At 37.5% G+C, this 21,362-nt stretch overlaps 1 protein-coding gene across 1 annotated transcript; it reads left to right on the forward strand.

Moving 5' to 3' along the window:
- On the forward strand, positions 10,349 to 20,310 carry LOC104741964 (immune-associated nucleotide-binding protein 8). The gene is given in 5 exon segments (XM_010462910.1): positions 10,349 to 10,652; positions 10,729 to 11,010; positions 19,634 to 19,794; positions 19,889 to 20,020; positions 20,125 to 20,310. Coding segments are annotated over 5 exon segments (1,065 nt in total).

The raw sequence follows: 21,362 nt of genomic DNA on the forward strand, positions 1-21,362 counted from the left end.
TGGTGAGATTCTGGCTGGGACTAGTGGCTGGACATGCGGCTCTCTCTTTGCATGGCGAACAAGTGGCGATTTTAGAAGCTTCTCCTCCACTTCTTTCTTTGATTAAATTATTCACTTGGTGCTCCACTAACAAACCTACTAATTAAAATAATCCTACTAACACAAAATATGAGAATAAAATATTCCCACTAATCCATCAATTTAATAAAATAATTCTTAGTGGGTTTCCTCCCCACTAACACCAAAATTGCCCATAAAATAATTATTAATGAGTTTCCTTCTCATTAACGCACGCTGGCGGTCGGACAAGGACGGATCTGCGGTACGCTCTTGGATGGATCTACGGTACATGGTACATGGTACGTGGTACAGTACTATCATCCATTTTGCGGCCTTTCTTCTTCTGTTTCGACTGTCCTTACTTATTTGGTCTCCTTTGTCTTCCCAACTCCCTTTGTCCGAGGAATTTTAACTTTAGATTTTTACTCTTAGCACGGGTCACTACATAAACAACGTTTTTCATTCAGGAAGAGAATTTCATGCAACATGAGCTCATCTGCGTTCTCTGTATCTTTCTCAACTTCTTGAGTTTCTTGTAGTTTAAGTAACCGATCTGGACAGCTACTAGCATAGTGACCCATCTTGTCACATATAAAACACATAATCTGTGAGGTATCTCTCCCTATGTTACGTCCACATCCTCTTCCTTGATAGGAGAATCTTCCTCCTCTGCCTCGTCCTCTGTAGCTTCCATTGTACTCATGCTGATTTTGATAGTTAGTTTTATTAGTATCAACATTAATAGCATTGTTAGCATACATTAGCTTGGTCTGATCTTCCTGTGGTTCTTCATCATCATATATCCTTTCCTCATACGCTTTAAGTCGTCCAACAATATCAACAAAGGTTGTTGTATTCAGGTCAAGTACTTGTTCCAAGGAGGCAACGATATGGATATTCTTTCTAAGAGGAAGTGTCTTAAGAAACTTCTTAACCAGCTTCGATTCTTCAATTATCATTCCTAGTGATGCTGACTTTGAAGAGATTTCGGATATTCTTCCTGAAAATTCATCAATGGTCTCTGCATCTTTCATCTTTAACTGATCAAAATCAGTCATCAAAGTTTGTAGCCTAGCTTCTCATACTCGATCAGCCCCAACATGTCTGTTCTTGATTGCTAACCATATCTTCTTAGCTGTATCAAACTCTCCTACTTGTAGAATGAGTGCCTCAGTGATTGACTGGAACAATAATGCAATGGCCATGTCATTCTTTTCTTCGTCAATGGCCTATGCATCGATTGCTTCCCAAACTTTGTTAACCCTAAGAACAAATTTCATTCTCATTGCCCAAACTGTGTAATTTGTGGCAGTTAACATCGGACATGCAATAGAGGAGGGTCCTCCTCCTTTTGTCGGTTTTGCTAATACGATAGCACCTTCTTCTGTCATTAATTTCTTGATTTGCTCTGATACCAAATATAGAAAATATGCAGGTTTTGCAGGTTTTAGTAAGAACAAAGATCAAAAATAAGAATGACTCTCTTATTATTAACTTTAGAATATCTTCTTAAAACTAAAGTTCTCTTCAATTGTTCTCTCTCTCAAACCCAAGTCAAAACTCACAAGCTCTCAATATGTTTATGCCATAACTCGACACACATATTTATATAACAAAACCAATCCTATTCCTAATAGGAAAACACCAATGTCTAGAACTCCTAGACAAGACTTGAGCCTTATCCTTGCCTTAATCATAACTCGATTAGAACTAGGATTCCTTTCTTCTTAAGCCTTCCTCAAGCTTAAACCAACAAGTATATGATACAAAAGGCAAATTATATTTAACCTTGTCTAAGCCATTATATTAGATAAATATTCAGGTGATTATGGATAGATATATAATAGGCTTGGGCGTTCCGCTTCTGATAGGGTATTTTGGATTTTTAGGATTTTGGATTTAGAGGTAGAGGGTCTGTTTGGTTATTTCTAGATTTCGGATTTGGGTTGGGTTTAGAGTGGATATTTCGGGCTTGGATTCAGATTACCCGAAGTTTCCAAAACTCAAAAATTAAGTACCCAAAATTTTCTAAATTATTTAAAGAATTTTTTTATCTATATTTACTAAAAATAGTTTAAGTGCTTAAAATATATAAAATATCCAAAAATCTGAATATTTTAAGCATTTACATTATTACTAATATATTATAATTATATATTAATATTTTGGATATATTCGAGTACCCGTTCAGATTCAGGTTTGGATCAAGTTCTGGTTTAGATTCTAGGATTTAGAGATTTGAAACTCGTTTGGATATTTTGAAAGTTCAAATTTGGGTTCGTATCGGGTTTTTTGGAAGGGTTCGGATCGAATATTTGGATTCGGCTATTTTTCCAAACCTATGTAATATTTTTTAATTAAAATATTTTTCAATTATATTTAATCTATTTTTAAATAGGAATGTGAATATCATATAGAATAATTTGAGGTTTTACAAAAGATTGTAATATAATGTGAATATCATATATTAAATCTTGTATGAGCCATTATGTTCAATTGTAATTTTTTTTCGTAGATAAGGATGTTTTTAATGGGCAACCATGAATCCCTCTTATATGCATACCTAGGATAATTTTATATCTTATAGCGAGTACTTTATATAGAGGGTTAATTTGTTTTTGCTTCACTTATTACAAAAGTCTCTTCCCTCGTTTGGCAAAGCGTGAGTGAAAAGAAAACTTCACAATAGCTTTAGTAAAATCAGTGTTCAAGAAAGCGGTCTAGACGGCCGCTTAAGCGCCGTCTAGGCGTTAGGCACTTAGCAGACGTCTAGATGACCGTCTGAACCGCTTAAAATTACATAAATTTTATTTTAATATTTATTGTTGATTTTTAACTACATATATTTAAATTATTAAGTTTTATATATGTATTTGTAATTATAAACATTTATATGTTGTTAATATAACTTAACTAAATGTATTTTTCTTACTTTTGTTTATAATTTAAATTTTTTTTTATATTTCTAACATATATTCTTATATATTTATATATATATATATATATATATATATAATGTTTTATGTTGTAAACACCTAAACCGCCTAAAAACCGTCTAAGCCCCGACTAAGCGTTCTAGGCGCTAGGCGCTGGGTCACCGCCTAAATACACTATTTATGTGGTATGTCTAGATTATTGTTAAGGTGAGTGCGTGACCATGAGCTTATCTTAGCGATTGGATTGTATGACTTATTTTGTGTGATGATGTGTAGGTGTGATGAATGTGTTATTGAATGTTCTGTTCAATGGCTGGTTTGTTATGTTTTATTTGTGGTTGTACTCTTGATTTGCTTGTGTGTATAGCTCATAGATGGGAGGATCGCCTCACTGAGTATTTTTGGTAATACTCACACATCTCATTGTATTTGTAGTGCAGGTAATGTTTAGCGTGGAATCATGGCAATAAGGACGGAGATGATCTAGGGTCTCGATTGTTGTGCTGTGTTTATGTTATTTTTATGTTGGAACCTGGTTTAGAAACATGCTAGATTGCTGGTTTATATTAGTTATGATTGGTATTTTATTTTAATATATTGGAGTTGGTTTGATATGTCTTCCGCTGTATATATTAGGTTATTGTTGGTTTATTGGTTGGGTTGTAATTAAATATTATGAGATATTTAATTATATTATTATTAAAAAATGGATCCGATCGTTTGAAAGATACACCAAACCCTATTACATTTGGTGTAATATATGGTATACATATATACTATATACATATTATGTTATGTTATGTACATTCTATGATATTAAAACGTCGGTAACTCTACCTTGAAAATCGAAAGCCTAATACAATGGTGTACATACCAAGTCCGCTTCAAGTTTTAAAACGCTACAAGCGAGCTAGCAAAAATGGTTGTATTGCACATTTTCGTAGTAAAAACTAAAAAGATAGGTGGAGAAATAATAAAACTAAGAGGATTTTTGTATAGTTGAAGACTGTGGCAAAAATTAATTGTTGACTCTGTATTTGAGTGAGAATGTTGACCCTAGCAAAGAATGTTTCATGGAAAATTTTCAATACAACAAAACCACTGTAACTATCAATATTTGTCTTGATTCAGAGCTTTAATCATTTGTTCTTTGTGACTAATATCCGGAGTACAATCTAAAATAATGGAGAAATACTTTGACTCATGAATCTTCTTGATGTTCATAACTTTGATTTCCATAGCAAGCATTGTAATTAACTCATTCTGAATCTTGTGGCTAAGGTAATGCGAATAGATTTCCTTCTTTTCAACTACATCAAATTCTGCAACCATCTCAATAAGACCCAAAAAATTCCCATTATTTGCTTCACCAAGCTTATCAGTATCCCCACGAAATGCCAAATTTCTCTGAGCTAATGTTTTCACCACTGCAAATATCTTCAATAATACCTCTCTCCAATGATTTCTCTCTCTTCTTAGTTCTTCTTGAGCATGCTTATCAATTGTCTGATTTTTTTGTAACCTCACCTCCAAATCTGTCCAGCGTGTCATACACATAACATGATCGTGAGAAACTTCATGTTGCTTTAGTCTTCTAGAAAAATTTCTCCAATCATTGTACCCCGTACTTGCCAAGTTACCACCACTGACTTCATGTCTAAACAACTTGCAACAGAAACAAAAAGCTTTATTCAAAGCTTTTGAGTATACCAACCATCTTTTATCCTGTTTCTCTCCATTAACAATTTCTCTTGTGTAGAATGCTTGAGAAAAATGCCTACTCCATTGACCATTTCTCTTGTGTAGAATGCTTGAGAAAAATGCCTACCAATACTATCTTTAGGGTATCGATAACCACTTGAAAACCTTGTCGTAGGACCATTTTTAACCAACAAATCTCTCAATCTTTGATCAATGTTTCTCCAATTCCCAGGATCATAAATATCAGAAACATCTTCTTGCTCCTCACTTTGATTTCCAGTCTCATCTAGATAACATTAATCAGAATTATTGACATCTTCATGATGCTCTTCTTCCTCCTCTCTGTTAGAACTTTCACCAAATTTCTCTACTTTCTTTACATACTTGAACATAGAACCTGATATATACTTGATGAATGCTTGTTGTTTCGCGTTCTTTTTTCTTTTATCATGTCCCGTTGGTTGACTCTTTATAATTCCAGATGGCTTATTTTTTTTTACTCCTAATGGTGGCATCTTTCTACGAACTGAAACAAGCAAACAATTTATAAAGATAAACACACAACCCAACAATTAAAAAAGCTATAAACTATAAGTCTAAGAAAAATGAGGAAGTAAAGAAAACAAAGAAGAGTATTATAAAATTACAATAATTCCAAACAAGTCACAACAGAAACAAACGTGAAAGAAGAGGATTTCTAAATTCTAACCAAACGAAAAACAAATTCATTGCTTTGCATAATTGCTTTGAGCCTTTGAAAATATTTTAACAGAAAACAGAATACCAAAGCAAATTAAGAATATTGCAATTGATTTTCTGATTTCAGTTTAGAATTTTACTAAATACTAATCATCAAATCTGCATAACTTTCTTTTTATTAATTCAACAAAGGAAAACAACACATTGGAAGGCAAAACAAACAACAAACCTCAAAAAAAAACTCTGATTTGAACAGTTAACTTGAAAGAAAACAAAATTCGCTCACATATGTGCAGAGAGAAGAGAGAAGCCGTCGTCTGATTTTTTTTTTTTTTTTGTGCTCTAGTGTTTTGCAGTTTAAGTTTTCGAAAGCCACAATTTTAAAAGCTTTTTACATATCTAACAAAAAATAGGCCTTTTACATGTAACTAAAGTCTAAAAAAACCCTTATACATATCCTACACAAAAAAAACAGGCCTTTTATGTATATATTGTTTAAGAAATTTCTATGTTAAAAGGCCCTCGAAATTAGAGGTCCCAATCGTTTGTTTCAATGGCTTCCCCTATGGGTCGGGCCTGCATATGTGCAGAGAGAAGCCGTAACGTCGTCTGTTTTTTTTTTTTTGTGCTCTAGTGTTTTGCAGTTTAGATTTTCTATAGAAAGCCACAATTTAAAAAACCTTTTTCATATTTATATAAAAAAAGGCCTTTTACATGTAACTAAAGTCTAAAAAACCCTTATACCTATCCATCAACCAAGACAAAAGGGAATGACCATATCCTACACACAAAAAACAGGTCTTTTATGTATATATTGTTTAAGAAATTTCTATAGAAAAAGGCCCTCAAAATTAGAGGCCCGAATCGTTTGCTTGTTTGCTTTAGTGGCTTCCCCTATAGGTCGGGTCTCCTCATGGACCAAGTCTTCCAGATCTATTTTTCTCCTAGTTTTATATTTTCTTTCTCTAATAATTCTATCTAGTATTTTTCGGTCGTGTTACCATTTGATGAACTTGAATTAACCATTAACAAAAGAAAAAACTTAAAAACTAAATGAGATGTGAACCAAGAAGTTTAAAAGCCGCAAACTTTAAAAAGGAGTTGTAACTATCATCAGAGTGGCTCCACCATTATTTGTCTGATTAAGATATTAGGAACAATCTTTACACCAATTTTTTTTTCTAAGAAGAAAACAGCAAAGAAGATGAGAACCAATTTCATGGAAATAGTGATCAAAATTAATGTTTCAAAGTCAAAATGAATGAGTTCAAATGATATTTCAATATTGTATATGATATTAGTATCAATATTTTATTTAAATTTATTTAATTTATTTTTAAATAGTTATCGTTCACCATGATATTTTATTTTTTTCTTCATTCTCACAATACAGAGTTCCATTTTTTATTTAATTTCTCTTTATTGGTTTCATTCATTTTTCTGTTTCTGCTTAGTATTTATTCTAGTGTCACCAACCTAAACCTTCATATATCACAAGATTCACAACATCTATCAGGCATTTAAAAATATCCTTTTTATATCCCTTTGCAAAATATCATATCTTATTGTCCATTTTCAATAATATTCATTTCTATATACCAAAAAAACTAAATTCTAAATTCTAAACTCCAAATACTAAACGCATATCCTTCAAAATTATATCTTAAATATGAAATAAAGAGTAAAAACCTTAAAATAAAAATTAGAAAAGTTAATTTAACATATTGTAATTTTGTTAAAGAGAAAAAAAATGAAAATGAAAAAAAAACATTTTTGCAAACATATATCTATAAACAAGTATTTTTAACAATTTCTCATATTAATACAAACAAAGTCTCATTGTATTATCAAAACAAAAAGAGTTATGGAAATTAAAGTAAGGGCAATTGACAAAATAGCACTATTTTAAGTTTTTCTTCCACAATTAGCACATGTTTTCAAATGTTCCAAAACTAGCACAAATTTATATATAATGTATTCAGTTTTGCAACTTGTTCAAATCTTTGTTTCCATTGAATCTGCTCATGTTACCGTCTCTTATCTTTGGCCTTGTCTAGATCAAAGGCATATCGTCTCTCTCCCTCTCTCTCTTTCTCTCTCTCTCTCTCTCTCTCTCTCTCTCTCTCTCTCTCTCTCTCTCTCTCTCTCTCTCTCTCTCTCTCTCTCTCTCTCTCTCTCTCTCTCTCTCTCTCTCTCTCTCTCTCTCTCTCTCTCTCTCTCTCTCTCTCTCTCTCTCTCTCTCTCTCTCTCTCTCTCTCTCTCTCTCTCTCTCTCTCTCTCTCTCTCTCTCTCTCTCTCTCTCTCTCTCTCTCTCTCTCTCTCTCTCTCTCTCTCTCTCTCTCTCTCTCTCTCTCTCTCTCTCTCTCTCTCTCTCTCTCTCTCTCTCTCTCTCTCTCTCTCTCTCTCTCTCTCTCTCTCTCTCTCTCTCTCTCTCTCTCTCTCTCTCTCTCTCTCTCTCTCTCTCTCTCTCTCTCTCTCTCTCTCTCTCATTGTCACATGTTCCCTTGAATTTCTTCCTGCTCCTTTTGAATCTTTTTCCTTTTTGTATGTTACTTCACCATCTTTACTTGATTCACCGACTGTTTTACTCAATTAACACGTTGAACTCACTTGGGGGTTTTTTTTTTCTGATTTCTCTTCTCTCAGTTCTCTGATTTCAAGAAGTCTGATTTCAAGAAGGATTATATGAAATTCAGGAAGAATTGTATGAAATTCGGGAATGATTTTATGAAATTCAGGAAGGATTGTATGAAATTTGGAAAGAATTGTATGAAATTCAGGAAAGATTTTATTGAACTTCATAATGACTTTCATAAAAATGTTTAGATTTCCAAACATTAGAATGTGCACAAAAATGAAATCATTACCCCTCACTAGTGGAGCAATCTGTAATATTTGATATATTGAAGCAAACACACACAAATATAGAGATTTAGAAACACAATTATTCAAATTTAGGAAAGTTAAAATAATATTCAAGAAAGACACTTTGAAATTCAGGATGCTCTTCATAAAAATAATGGTTGAAATATTATATGAAGATTACATTTTAAAGTGATGATGTATAAATCTCATAATGATTGAAAACAATTAAGTGCATAAAATTCATCATATTCGAGTAATTTGTGATACATTAAGGCACCAAATGAATAGAAGATCAATAAATTCATTTCTTTGAATTTAGGAAGAATTTCATAATGTTTAGGAAACATTACATAATGTTTAGGAATGTGTTCTTGAATTTTAGGAAGCTATTTCTAAATATACAAATATCTCAAAACAGGGATAACAAGAACCAGAAGATCTTCCACCACCACCACCATACTTTGCCTCATCAACAATACTACGCCACTTTGTAACTGATGAACTACAAACCGAAGAAGCTGAAGACATCAAAATCAACGACAACAACAAACTTTCTTACTTTTTACCAACTACTTTGTTCCCAATGACATTATAACAAACACTTGGTATGCAACAATTGTGATGTTGATATCTGCTGCCTTCACATAACACCCATCCACTTTGGACATGTGATTCATCAAAGAATAAACATTGTTAGAAATTTCAAAACCAAACATAATCCAATAAACAACACTCTCAAGCTCTTATTCAATATGCCAAAACTGAATCAAAGTGACAAGAACAGCTGCAAAACTATACTCTCACATAATCCATTAAAAGTGATTTGCATCTTCTCCAATAATCACTAAACAATTTGTTTTATTTTTTTATTAGAATAGGGAGAACACAACTTAATAAGATGAATAAAGTAAAACACTAATCACCTTTAGAATTTGTCTTTCCCTGAAGTTTTACCTCGTTTTCAATCATCTTCGTACATGCACCATCTTTCTAGAGATACTTGCCAGATCTGTGTCGAAATCTGTCGAAGAAGCTTTCGATGTCGAGATCTCTATTTGGATTTGAGAAGCGGCTTCTCAACATCAACTAAAACGTGGGAGTCACATGCCTAGTCGTTTCTTGAGATCTCGATCTCACCATTGGAGTAGAATACTGAGCTAACAACATCAAACCATCTCGTCTCTCTAATTCGTCGCTGTTTAAAATCACCAACACCAACCAGAACTACGAATCCGAATCCAATTGGTAATGGACTCGATGAATCTCTGCTTAAATTACTTCACTGGAGCTTCTATCGATTGATTTAAAGTTAATTGAAAAATCTGATATCAAAAATGAAGACCTCAGAAGATTCATTACAAGCTTCACATGAGAAAGCTAAAAAGAACCGTGAGTTTGATTTTTTTTGTTCTCTTTTAAAAATAAATTTTGTTATTTAAATACTTAATATTCACAAATGCTAGATTTGGAACAATTAAACTTGTGTGCAAACTTTGGAAGAAAAACCTAAAGTAGTGTTATTCTAGGGTATTTCTCTTACAGTAATGGGGTGGCAAACATATTCATGTAAGAGAGAATCCTATATATAATATAGTATATTATTTCTATATAATATAATATTTCATTTATAGATATTTATTTCTTTAATGGAAAAAAGGACTTTAAATTGTTCTATTTAAACTTGGAAACTAGCTTTGCAATTAACAACTTCTGCCTAGCATCTCCTAAAAGGTTAAGAGCGCCAGAAAAATCAAGTTCGTCACTTACACACNTTTTTTTTTTTTTTTTTTTTTTTGTAATTTCTCATGATCAACTTGTATGGCTCTTTTACTTAGCTCTCTTAAGCTTTCTCGTGTAGATTTAAAAAGAAATATGAGTATAAGATCCGTTCGTATCAGGATTAGTAACTTGTATATATATATTATATCTCATGCGATGTTGACAACTCACACCTCACAAGCTTATTTTTTTCATGTGGTAAATCGTAATGATATATGTATAGCTTTTCAACGTTGTTACTTTGATCGATTAGCTAATAATTAACATTTTACGTAAATTAATGAAGGGTTGAAGGAACTTTTAACCAAATGGCCAATGATCAGAAGAATGGTGAGTCTTTACCAGCAAAGGAAGAGCATAAGAAGGATGATGCGGTGGTTCCAGCGAAAGAAGATGATCATAAGAATGCATATGCGGCATCGCAGCCACATCCAATCGAAAACATTGTCTTAGTTGGGCGTACGGGGAATGGAAAAAGCGCCACCGGGAACAGTATCGTCGGAGCAAAGGTTTTCAAATCGAAAACAAAAGCATCAGGTGTTACAAAGAAATGCCACGCAGTTAGAGCAGTGACACCAGAGGGTCCTATACTCAATGTGATTGACACTCCTGGTACGTTGTGTCATTACATATTGTATATGGCGTGGATTGTATATATATGTAACTAATGGACTGAGGTTTGTTGCAGGTCTATTTGATTTGTCGCTGTCCGCTGATTTTATCGGTAAAGAAATCGTTAGGTGCCTAACTCTAGCGGACGGAGGACTACATGCTGTGCTATTGGTTTTATCTGCAAGGACTCGAATGAGTCAAGAGGAAGAGATGGTACTTAGTACCTTGCAGGTCCTTTTCGGCAGTAAGATTGTTGATTACCTCATCGTTGTTTTCACGGGGGGAGATGTATTAGAAGATGATGGTATGACACTGCAGGAATATTTGGGTGATAATTTGCCTGACTTCTTAAAGGTTGGTAATATGTGATCAAATTTATGAAACTTACGAATATTGCACTTTCTTTGGTTTCAGAGAGTGCTCATATTTTATTTTTTTTTTGCAAAACTGTGAATTTTCATTGAAGAAAATAGATTGTACAGAGTACAATAGCTTTGAATACATGAAGATAGAGCTTGCCAAAAAAAATTAAAAAACAAGTTCTATCTTAGGGAAGAACAGTGACCAAAACCATATTTAAGCAAAGGTCAGCCAATTACGCAAGAGTGTTTTGAAGTTTTTCCTATGACTCTTGCCCAGTATAGCGTCTCTGATCTGTCTGTCCAGCGCCTTAAAGAGTATATGCGGTGGAGTTGTGATGTTGTTGTGTAGCCGATTGTTCCTCTCTATCCAGATGGTGTATATCACTGCTTGTGATACTAGCCTGCGGAGGGTTTGCGTAGAGGTAGCATCAGAAGCATCCAACCATGAGATGAATGCGTCCCAGGTATGAAAAACAAAAGGATTGTATCTTAGTCGCCTTGTCGTCTGCAGCCAAATCTCTTCACTGAAAGCACAGTACAGAAAGAGATGATCTCGAGTTTCAGGGTAGAGTCCACAGTTGCAGCAAGCAGGATCAAATTGCATACCCCAAGTTGCAAGCCTAGATCGTGTGGGAAGGCGATTTAGGAGTGTGAGCCACATCATGAACGCATGTCTTGGAACAGCACCCTTGTACCATACATGCTTTGTCCAAGTTTGCGGGTCTTGTCTCTCCCTTAAGGCTTCCCATGTTTTCTTTGTGCTGAAAGTGTCTGAATCTTCCCCATTTGTACTCCAAAGGAAAATGTCCTGATCAGAGGACTGGTATGGTGGTTGAATAGTTGTGAGAAGGATGTGAAGTTGTTCGACTTGTGGTGATCTTGCCGGACGCAGGAGCCAACCATTTGAGGGATTCCTGTAATTGCGGGGCCCGAGGGACCCAGAAAGTGAATGAGTTGACCTAAGTGGGTCCACTTATCAAACCAAAAGCTCACCAATTCACCATTACCCACATCACACTTGATGAAAAGATTGGCAAGAGGTCGGAGATGCAACAGAGCTTTCCATGTCCAAGAGTGGTGTTTCTTCTCATCAATTGTCCAGAAGACTTCGTCTTTTATTTTGTTATTTCTCATCCATTTTGCCCATAAGGAGTCATCCGCAGAGAAGATTCGCCAAATAAGCTTCAAACAAAGAGTCTTGTTCCAGGTGGATAAACGTCTAAATCCCGATCCCCCTTCTTCTTTGGGCAGAAACAATGTTTTCCAAGCCACTTTTGCGTGTGCTGGCTTTGTTATATCCCCTGACCACAAAAACCTGGCACAAAGTTTCTCAATATTCCGCAATAATCCCTTTGGTAATATAAAAGCAGAAGCCCAGAAGTTGATGGATCCATATATTACAGAAGTGATTAACTCCTTTCTTCCTGCGTAAGAGAGAGCTCGAGCAGACCAATTAGAGAATCTTGCTGTTAACTTGTCTATTAGAGGTCTGTACTCTGGAATCTGGAGCTTTCTATGCATGAGAGGGAGACCCAGGTATCGAATGGGTAATGAACCTATCTTGAAACCGAAAGAGGCAATCCTATCGGTTTCAAGTTGGTTCACTCCCGCAGTGAACAATTCAGTCTTGTCTTTGTTGATGTGAAGACCCGACATCTCAGAGAACTCGTCAAGGACCTTGGCGATATTGTCAACAGAACCGCTTTTCCCATCAAAGAAGACCATAATATCATCAGCAAAAGCTAAATGTGTTACCTGAGGATTCTCTGCTTCTGGGTGGTGTCCAATGTACCCTCTGTTATACCTTTGATTTAGCATTTCAGAGAGAACTTCCATGGCTAAAGTAAATAGATAAGGCGAGATAGAATCCCCCTGTCTTAATCCTTTAGCTCCCTTAAAGTAACCACAAGACTCACCATTGATTGAGACTGAGAAACTTGGTGTTGTGATGCATTCCTTGATCAGCTTGATGAAACGAGGAGGAAACTCCACCCTTAAGACATTAATAATGAAATCCCAATGTACCGAATCAAATGCCTTCTTTAAATCCACCTTTAGCATGCCCCTTGGTGAAACGTTTTTGTGGTTATAACCCTGAATTAGCTCTGTAGCCAGCAGCACATTCTCCACCAGTAGACGACCCGGGATGAAAGCTGATTGCGTATTTGCAATAAGATCTGGCAAAACGCTTTAAGTCTGTTTGCCAGAAGTTTTGAAACAACCTTATAGATTTTGTTGCAGCATGCAATGGGACGGAAATCAGCCATTTTTGAAGCATTGGGTGTCTTTGGAATGAGCGTCAGCAGCATAGAGTTCCATTGCTTCAGTATCATACCTGAATTATAGAACTCTAGGACTGCAGCCGTTAAATCTGCTCCCACAATCTCCCATTGGGCAGTGAAGAACTCCACACAGTATCCGTCGGGACCTGGTGCTTTGTTTTCTGAGAGAGAAAACACCGCTAGCTTGATTTCTTCTAGGGTGAAGGGGTGGATAAAGCTTGGAGTGCAGAAGCGGAACATCTTTGAGTAATGATACAGGCCAGGTCCACAACAGAGGGAGGCGTAGCTGAAGAAGGGGAGCCTAAAAAATCTTTAAAATACTCCACCGCAATCTTCTGAATACCCTGCTTTGACTCCACAAACTGATCATTACCATCAAACAGATAAAGGATCTGGTTTTGTACCTGTCGAGCAGGGATGGTTCTGTAGAAAAAATTTGTGTTTTTATCTCCTTCCTCGAGCCAGCAAATTCTTGCTTTTTGTCGAAGGTAGGATTCCTCAGCTTGAGCTAACATGGACCAATGCTTATGGGCTGCTTTTTCCCTTTCACTCGCCTGCGATGAGGGTGAACTCAAAAGAGTTCTTTGACAGGAGAGAAGTTCTTCATAGGCCTCTCGCACACGCTTCTCAATCTCAGAATAATTGTCCTTGGCGAAGGCTTTAATAATACCCTTTAACTCCTTAAGTTTTTAAGAGATCTTCAACATCTTGGAGCAGTCAAAGGCTAGAGCATCCCACCATAACTTGATTAAAGACGAGAATTCTGGGTTAGAATCCAAAAACACGCAGCATGGACTGTGATCTGAGAAACCAGGTTCACCGAATAATCCAAAAGAGGTTGGGAAAATCTGGAGCCAATCATCATTCACAATAATACGATCCAGTTTCTTTGCGATGTGGCCTATGTCTTGTTTCTTGCTCCAGGTGAACGTATTACCATAGTAAGGGAGATCTGACAGTTTAGAGGATATTAGACAGTGATTTAGATCACGCATTCCTCTTGTAGACGTACCACCGGTTGTGATAGAATGCTCATGTTGATGAAGAATTTGGTTGAAATCTCCAATCACCATCCAGGGCTTGTTCAAAATGACCGTTGAGGCAGACAAGGCCTCAATCTATTTCCACAGCATTTTCCTTGCTTTGCTACAGGTTGATGATGCATAGACAACCGATATCACCAGCTCCATAGAGACAAAAGGGAATTTTACCATACATACTATCATCTGAAGGGATTTAGACAAAACTTGCACCTTCACAGAAGGGTGCCAAACTACCCAGATCTTCCCAAGATCTGAAAACTCATAATTATCCGCATAGATCCATCCTACAACCACAGAAAATAACATACGCTGTGCTTTGTCAGGACTAACATGGGTTTCAAGAATCCAACCAAAAAGAGGTTTATGTAGCCTTAACCAACGCCGAAAAGATCTCCGCTTTACACAGTCATTAAGACCTCTTACATTACGAAAAAAAATATCCATAGGGGAGGATATGGGATTAGAGGGATAAAGGGCCTCTAGCCCTTTCTTTTGAATTCTTCTTTTTCAACAGCCTCTTTGAGATGACTTTGATGAATCTATCAGAATCTGCTTCAGGATTATCCTCATCTCCAGAGATACTATCAGGCTCAGAGGAGATATCTTGAGTGTCCTCAAGGTTCCTATCCAGAGGTCGGTGAGCAAACAGATTGGCACGCATAACTTACCATCGCCAACGGTCAGATCATAGGTTTTAGAGGAGCCTTGGTAAGATTTCCGGAGCACCTCTTGGTTCCCTTTGTTACTTGCTTCACCCTGTACGAGTGCTTCTCTGACAGGCTTGTTAGAGATACTAAGTGTCTTCGAGGGGTGAGGAGGAATGTGCTTTGTTGGAGAGGACTCTGCGAGGCAATTCTCAACAATCGGCAACTGGCTTTGAATACGTACTTTGCCATGCTTCTTGTCTTTCTTGGCTCTGGGACAGGATTCTCCAGAATGTTTCACCGACCCGCAATTATTGCATAGGGTAGGCGCAGACGTACAGCGAGACACCGTGTGACCTATCTTTTTGCAATGGGTACACACAGAGGGAAGCCATGGACTAGATACTCTGATACGCTTAATTTAACCAGACTCAAACCTTGCATGTACAGCTTCCGGGAGTGGTTTACGAGGGTCTATGACAGTATACACCTTCGCCACTTCAATATTTATGAGTTTCTCTGTATGCGGATGGAGACACACTGGATGTCCCACCATTCCTGCAATGTGTTCGAGGCCCTCTTGGTTAAAGAATTCTAACGGGACACCGTGAAAATCAAGCCACACTGGTACGAGTGATAACTCCGGTTTCTTTGGAGTGACATCAGGAGAACACTTCGCAACAAACATTGTCTGACCGTCAACTTGCCACAGACACTGGTTTAGGATTCTTCTTCTCTCGTTTGGGCAGGGGACCTTGAAGAGAAAAGAATGCCCTTCCATTTTGGAAACAGTGATATCTCATCACTGTCTACTCCAAATACCATTTACAATGGCATGAACCGCTCCCCTTGAAGGTGGTTCTTCATAGAATTGCCCTAGGATAAAGCTATCTCAAGCTTTCTTGTTCTTCTCAATAACAGAGTTAGGAATGGTCACACACTCCTCGCCAGAGTCAAGTGTGAAAGGTGTACCTTTTTTCTGAAGAGGACTGGATTTATCCTTTACGAGATTTTTCCAAGGGTGCTCTTCACAGGACTCACCATTGTTTGAGACTGAGAAACTTGGTGTTTTGATGCATTCCTTGATCAGCTTGATGAAATGAGGAGGAAACTCCATGACCCTTAAGACATTTATAATGAAATCCCAATGTACCGAATCAAATGCATTCTTTAAATCCCCCTTTAGCATGCCCCTTGGTGAAACGTTTTTGTGGTTATAACCCAGAATTAGCTCTGTAGCCAGCAGCACATTCTCCACCAGTAGACGACCCGGGATGAAAGCTGATTGCGTATTTGCAATAAGATCTGGCAAAACGCTTTTAAGTCTGTTTGCCAGAAGTTTTGAAACAACCTTATAGATTGTGTTGCAGCATGCAATGGGACGGAAATCAGCCATTTTTGAAGCATTGGGTGTCTTTGGAATGAGCGTCAGCAGCGTAGAGTTCCATTGCTTCAGTATCATACCTGAATTATAGAACTCTAGGACTGCAGCCGTTAAATCTGCTCCCACAATCTCCCATTGGGCAGTGAAGAACTCCACACAGTATCCGTCGGGATCTGGTGCTTTGTTTTTTGAGAGAGAAAACACCGCTAGCTTGATTTCTTCCAGGGTGAAGGGGTGGATAAAGCTTGGAGTGCAGAAGCGGAACATCTTTGAGTAATGATACAGGCCAGGTCCACAACAGAGGGAGGCGTAGCTGAAGAAGGGGAGCCTAGAAAATCTTTAAAATACTCCACCGCAATCTTCTGAATCCCCTGATTTGACTCCACAAACTGATCATTACCATCAAACAGCTAAAGGATCTGGTTCTGTACCTGTCTAGCAGGGATGGTTCTGTAGAAAAAAATTGTGTTTTTATCTCCTTCCTCGAGCCAGCAAATTCCTGCTTTTTGTCGAAGGTAGGATTCCTCAGCTTGAGCTAACATGGACCAATGCTTGTGGGCTGCTTTTTCCCTTTCACTCGCCTGCGATGAGGGTGAACTCAAAAGAGTTCTTTGACAGGAGAGAAGTTCTTCATAGGCCTCTCGCACACGCTTCTCAATCTCAGAATAATTGTCCTTGGCGAAGGCTTTAATAATACCCTTTAACTCCTTAAGTTTTTTAGAGATCTTCAACATCTTGGAGCAGTCAAAGGCTAGAGCATCCCACCATAACTTGATTAAAGGCGAGAATTCTGGGTTTCTGTTCAGGAGGGTTAAAAACTTGAACGAAGTCTTCTGCTTTGGTTTTTCAGAATCCAAAAACACGCAGCATGGACTGTGATCTGAGAAACCAGGTTCACCGAATAATCCAAAAGAGGTTGGGAAAATCTGGAGCCAATCATCATTCACAATAATACGATCCAGTTTCTTTGCGATGTGGCCTATGTCTTGTTTATTGCTCCAGGTGAACATATTACCATAGTAAGGGAGATCTGATAGTTTAGAGGATATTAGATAGTGATTTAGATCACGCATTCCTCTTGTAGACGTACCACCGGTTGTGATAGAATGCTCATGTTGATGAAGAATTTGGTTGAAATCTCCAATCACCATCCAGGGCTTGTTCAAAATGACCGTTGCGGCACACAAGGCCTCAATCTATTTCCACAGCATTTTCCTTGCTTTGCTACAGGTTGATGATGCATAGACAACCGATATCACCAGCTCCATAGAGACAAAAGGGAATTTTACCATACATACTATCATCTGAAGGGATTTAGACAAAACTTGCACCTTCACAGAAGGGTGCCAAACTACCCAGATCTTCCCAAGATCTGAAAACTCATAATTATCCGCATAAATCCATCCTGCAACCACAGAAGATAACATACGCTGTGCTTTGTCAGGACTAACATGGGTTTCAAGAATCCCACCAAAAAGAGGTTTATGAAGCCTTAACCAACGCCGAAAATATCTCCGCTTTACACAGTCATTAAGACCTCTAACATTACGACAAAAAATATCCATAGGGGTGGATATGGGATTAGAGGGATAAAGGGCCTCTAGCCCTTTCTTTTGAATTCTTCTTTTTCAACAGCCTCTTTGAGATGACTTTGATGAATCTATCAGAATCTGCTTCAGGATTATCCTCATCTCCAGAGATACTATCAGGCTCAGAGGAGATATCTTGAGTGTCCTCAAGGTTCCTATCAAGAGGTCGGTGAACAAAAAGATTGGCAGTGAGGTCCACGCATAACTTACCATCGCCAACGGTCAGATCATAGGTTTTAGAGGAGCCTTGGTAAGATTTCCGGAGCACCTCTTGGTTCCCTTTGTTACTTGCTTCACCATGCACAAGTGTTTCTCTGACAGGCTTGTTAGAGATACTAAGTGTCTTCGAGGGGTGAGGAGGAATGTGCTTTGTTGTAGAGGACTCTGCGAGGCAATTCTCAACAATCGGCAACTGGCTTTGAATAGGTATTTTGCCATGCTTCTTGTCTTTCTTGGCTCTGGGACAGGATTCTCCAGAATGTTTCACCGACCCGCAATTATTGCATAGGGTAGGCGCAGACGTACAGAGAGACACCGTGTGACCTACCTTTTTGCAATGGGTACACACAGAGGGAAGCCATGGACTAGATACTCTGATACGCTTAATTTAACCAGACTCAAACCTTACATGTACAGCTTCCGGGAGTGGTTTACGAGGGTCTATGACAGTATACACCTTCGCCACTTCAATATTTATGAGTTATCTCTTTATGCGGATGGAGACACACTGGATGTCCCACCATTCCTGCAATGTGTTCGAGGCCCTCTCGGTTAAAGAATTCTAACGGGAAACCGTGAAAATCAAGCCACACTGGTACAAGTGATAACTCTGGTTTCTTTGGAGTGACATCAGGAGAACACTTCGCAACAAACATTGTCTGACCGTCAACTTGCCACAAACACTGGCTTAGGATTCTTTTTCTCGCGTTTGGGCAGGGGACCTTGAAGAGAAAAGAATGCCCTTCCATTTTGGAAACAATGATATCTCGTCACTGTCTACTCCAAATACCATTTACAATGGCATGAACCGCTCCCCTTGAAGGTGGTTCTTCATAGAATTGCCCTAGGATAAAGCTATCTCAAGCTTTCTTGTTCTTCTCAATAACAGAGTTAGGAATGGTCACACACTCCTCGCCGGAGTCAAGTGTGAAAGGTGTACCTTTTTTCTGAAGAGGACTGGATTTATCCTTTACGAGATCTTTCCAAGGGTGCTCTTCAGAAGGCATACGGCTTACGGGATTAGCTAATGGTAGAGTAGAGGTGTCAACCTTCTCCACATTTGCTCCGTAGGATTCGAGTTGAGGTACAGCTGCCATCTCACTGGCTGGTTAGCTCCCACTTTTTCAATTGGGGATCTAGGGTTACTGTGCGACACATTTTCTGTCACTGCGGGGGAGGGGGGGGCAGGATTTGTGTCGGGGCGAATTGTTTTAGCTGACATCTCTGGAGATGCAGGCAACGCATTAGAAGGAGAACAGCTGGACACCTCCCCTGCTGATTTTGTAGATTCAGGCGGGGTATGGGTGTGAGGGGAAGAGAAAGAGGTGGCGGACCCAGTGGGGGCATCGTGATGGGGCTTTTTTTTAGGTTTGTTTTTGCCCATGAGGGGCGGCGAGGACCAACGCGGAGATCGGCGAAGGTGATTGGAGAAAGAACAGGATCGCGTGGTTTGGAGAGTGCTCATATTGTGTGGCCAACGAATGATCCTGTTCGATAACAAAACCAAGGACAAGGAGAAGAAGGCCTAGCAAGTCCATGAACTTCTCAAACTTATCGACCAGGTCAGAGAGCAAAACCACAATATTCCGTATACCGACGAGATGTACCATAAGATAAAGGTTCAATAGTTTCCCATTTTTATTCTGTTTGCATCCATTCCTAGCTCCCTCCCGTGTTTTGAATGCCGAAATCAAATGTTCTCTCCCTCATCAGGGAGAAAATGATAGGCACAAGAAAGAACAAGAGGAGCTTGAATCAAAAGCGCATTCAGAAGAACAACTCGAAGCATTGAGAAAGGAGCTACAACTAACGAATGAACGAAACCTCAAGACAATGGCAGAGTTGGTATAAATTTCTCTATTCGTTGACAAACACACACACACACATATGCATAAAAGTGGTGTTGATAATTGAAATGGAAGTTAACAATATCTTTGTCTTTTCCTCAGCTGGAGAAAAATATGAAAATAGCTATGGAAGCGCAACAGAAGCTCTTTGAGCAAAGAGAAAAAGCTCAGGAGCTGAGCTTCCGTCAAAAATATGAAATGCAGGAGAAGTTAAACCAGATGGAAGGACGTATGCGTGAATAAATGGAAGCGCAAATGCGTAGCAGTCAGGGGTGCAACATTCTCTGAGCATTCACTGTGCGCTCTTCCACCCTCACACTTTGCCTTCCTAATATAATAAAAAAAAGCATGCTCTTGGAATTCTGGCCTATATTCTGAGTCTGCGTTTGCTTTTGTTTCAGTTTCATTTATGTTATTTCCCTAAATTGATTAAGCCATATGTAGCCTAATCTTTGTTTGATTTGCTTCTTGTTTGCATTATAAATATGTGTGTATGTGCTCTTTAAGGTGACATGTATTTTATTTGATTTAATAAAGAGTCGAGAAAAAGTTCTTCTCAATATAATGAACACTTTGAGTTGTAGACAATATAATTAATGATATAATTTATATTGTTAGGATATTTATTTCTCAAAATTTTTCGCAGAAGTTTAATGAAGAAAATGTTAATGAGTAAACCTAATCTATACTAAATAAAAGGAAAAGCTATAAGCTCCTAAGGTTGTCCACCTAGGATTTTAAACATCCAATCGGGATTCATCACTTCATTATTTTACATTTCTATAATTCACAAAACTTTCTATATTATTAACATCCAATAGAGATTAGCCACTTCATTATTTTACATTTTTAGCTTATAGCTCCTAGGATTTAAAATAACCAATAGGAATTCGACATCTCTCCTACGACAAGTAAGATATGTCCTTAATCTCAATTTTGGCTCTTTGTTCTCTTTCTCAAATGGTTTACTTTCTCTCTAGGTTTAGGAGACACGAAATTATAAGGAAACCCTAATCATCTCTTAAATAAGTCTTCTTAAATTAGGGTTAGAAAATTGGCTTAATGGGCTTTGTATAAATGACATAACAATTTATACTATTTTATGACTAATGTTTGCTCATTTTAATGTCACAAACTGTGACTTGCATATCTTTTATAAGTTCATAACTAATTTGCAACAACATATTGGTCACAATGTAGTCATAAGAGTTACGATTAATATTATCGTAGCATATTCGTCACTAATTGTGACAAACTTTTGTTATGATTTTTTTTCGTTATAATATAGTGACGAAAATACTGTGAATTTCTGACAAATAAATTTAGTCATAATATCATAT

The sequence above is a fragment of the Camelina sativa genome, chromosome 14 (assembly GCF_000633955.1).
Source record: "Camelina sativa cultivar DH55 chromosome 14, Cs, whole genome shotgun sequence".
NCBI lineage: Eukaryota > Viridiplantae > Streptophyta > Magnoliopsida > Brassicales > Brassicaceae > Camelina > Camelina sativa.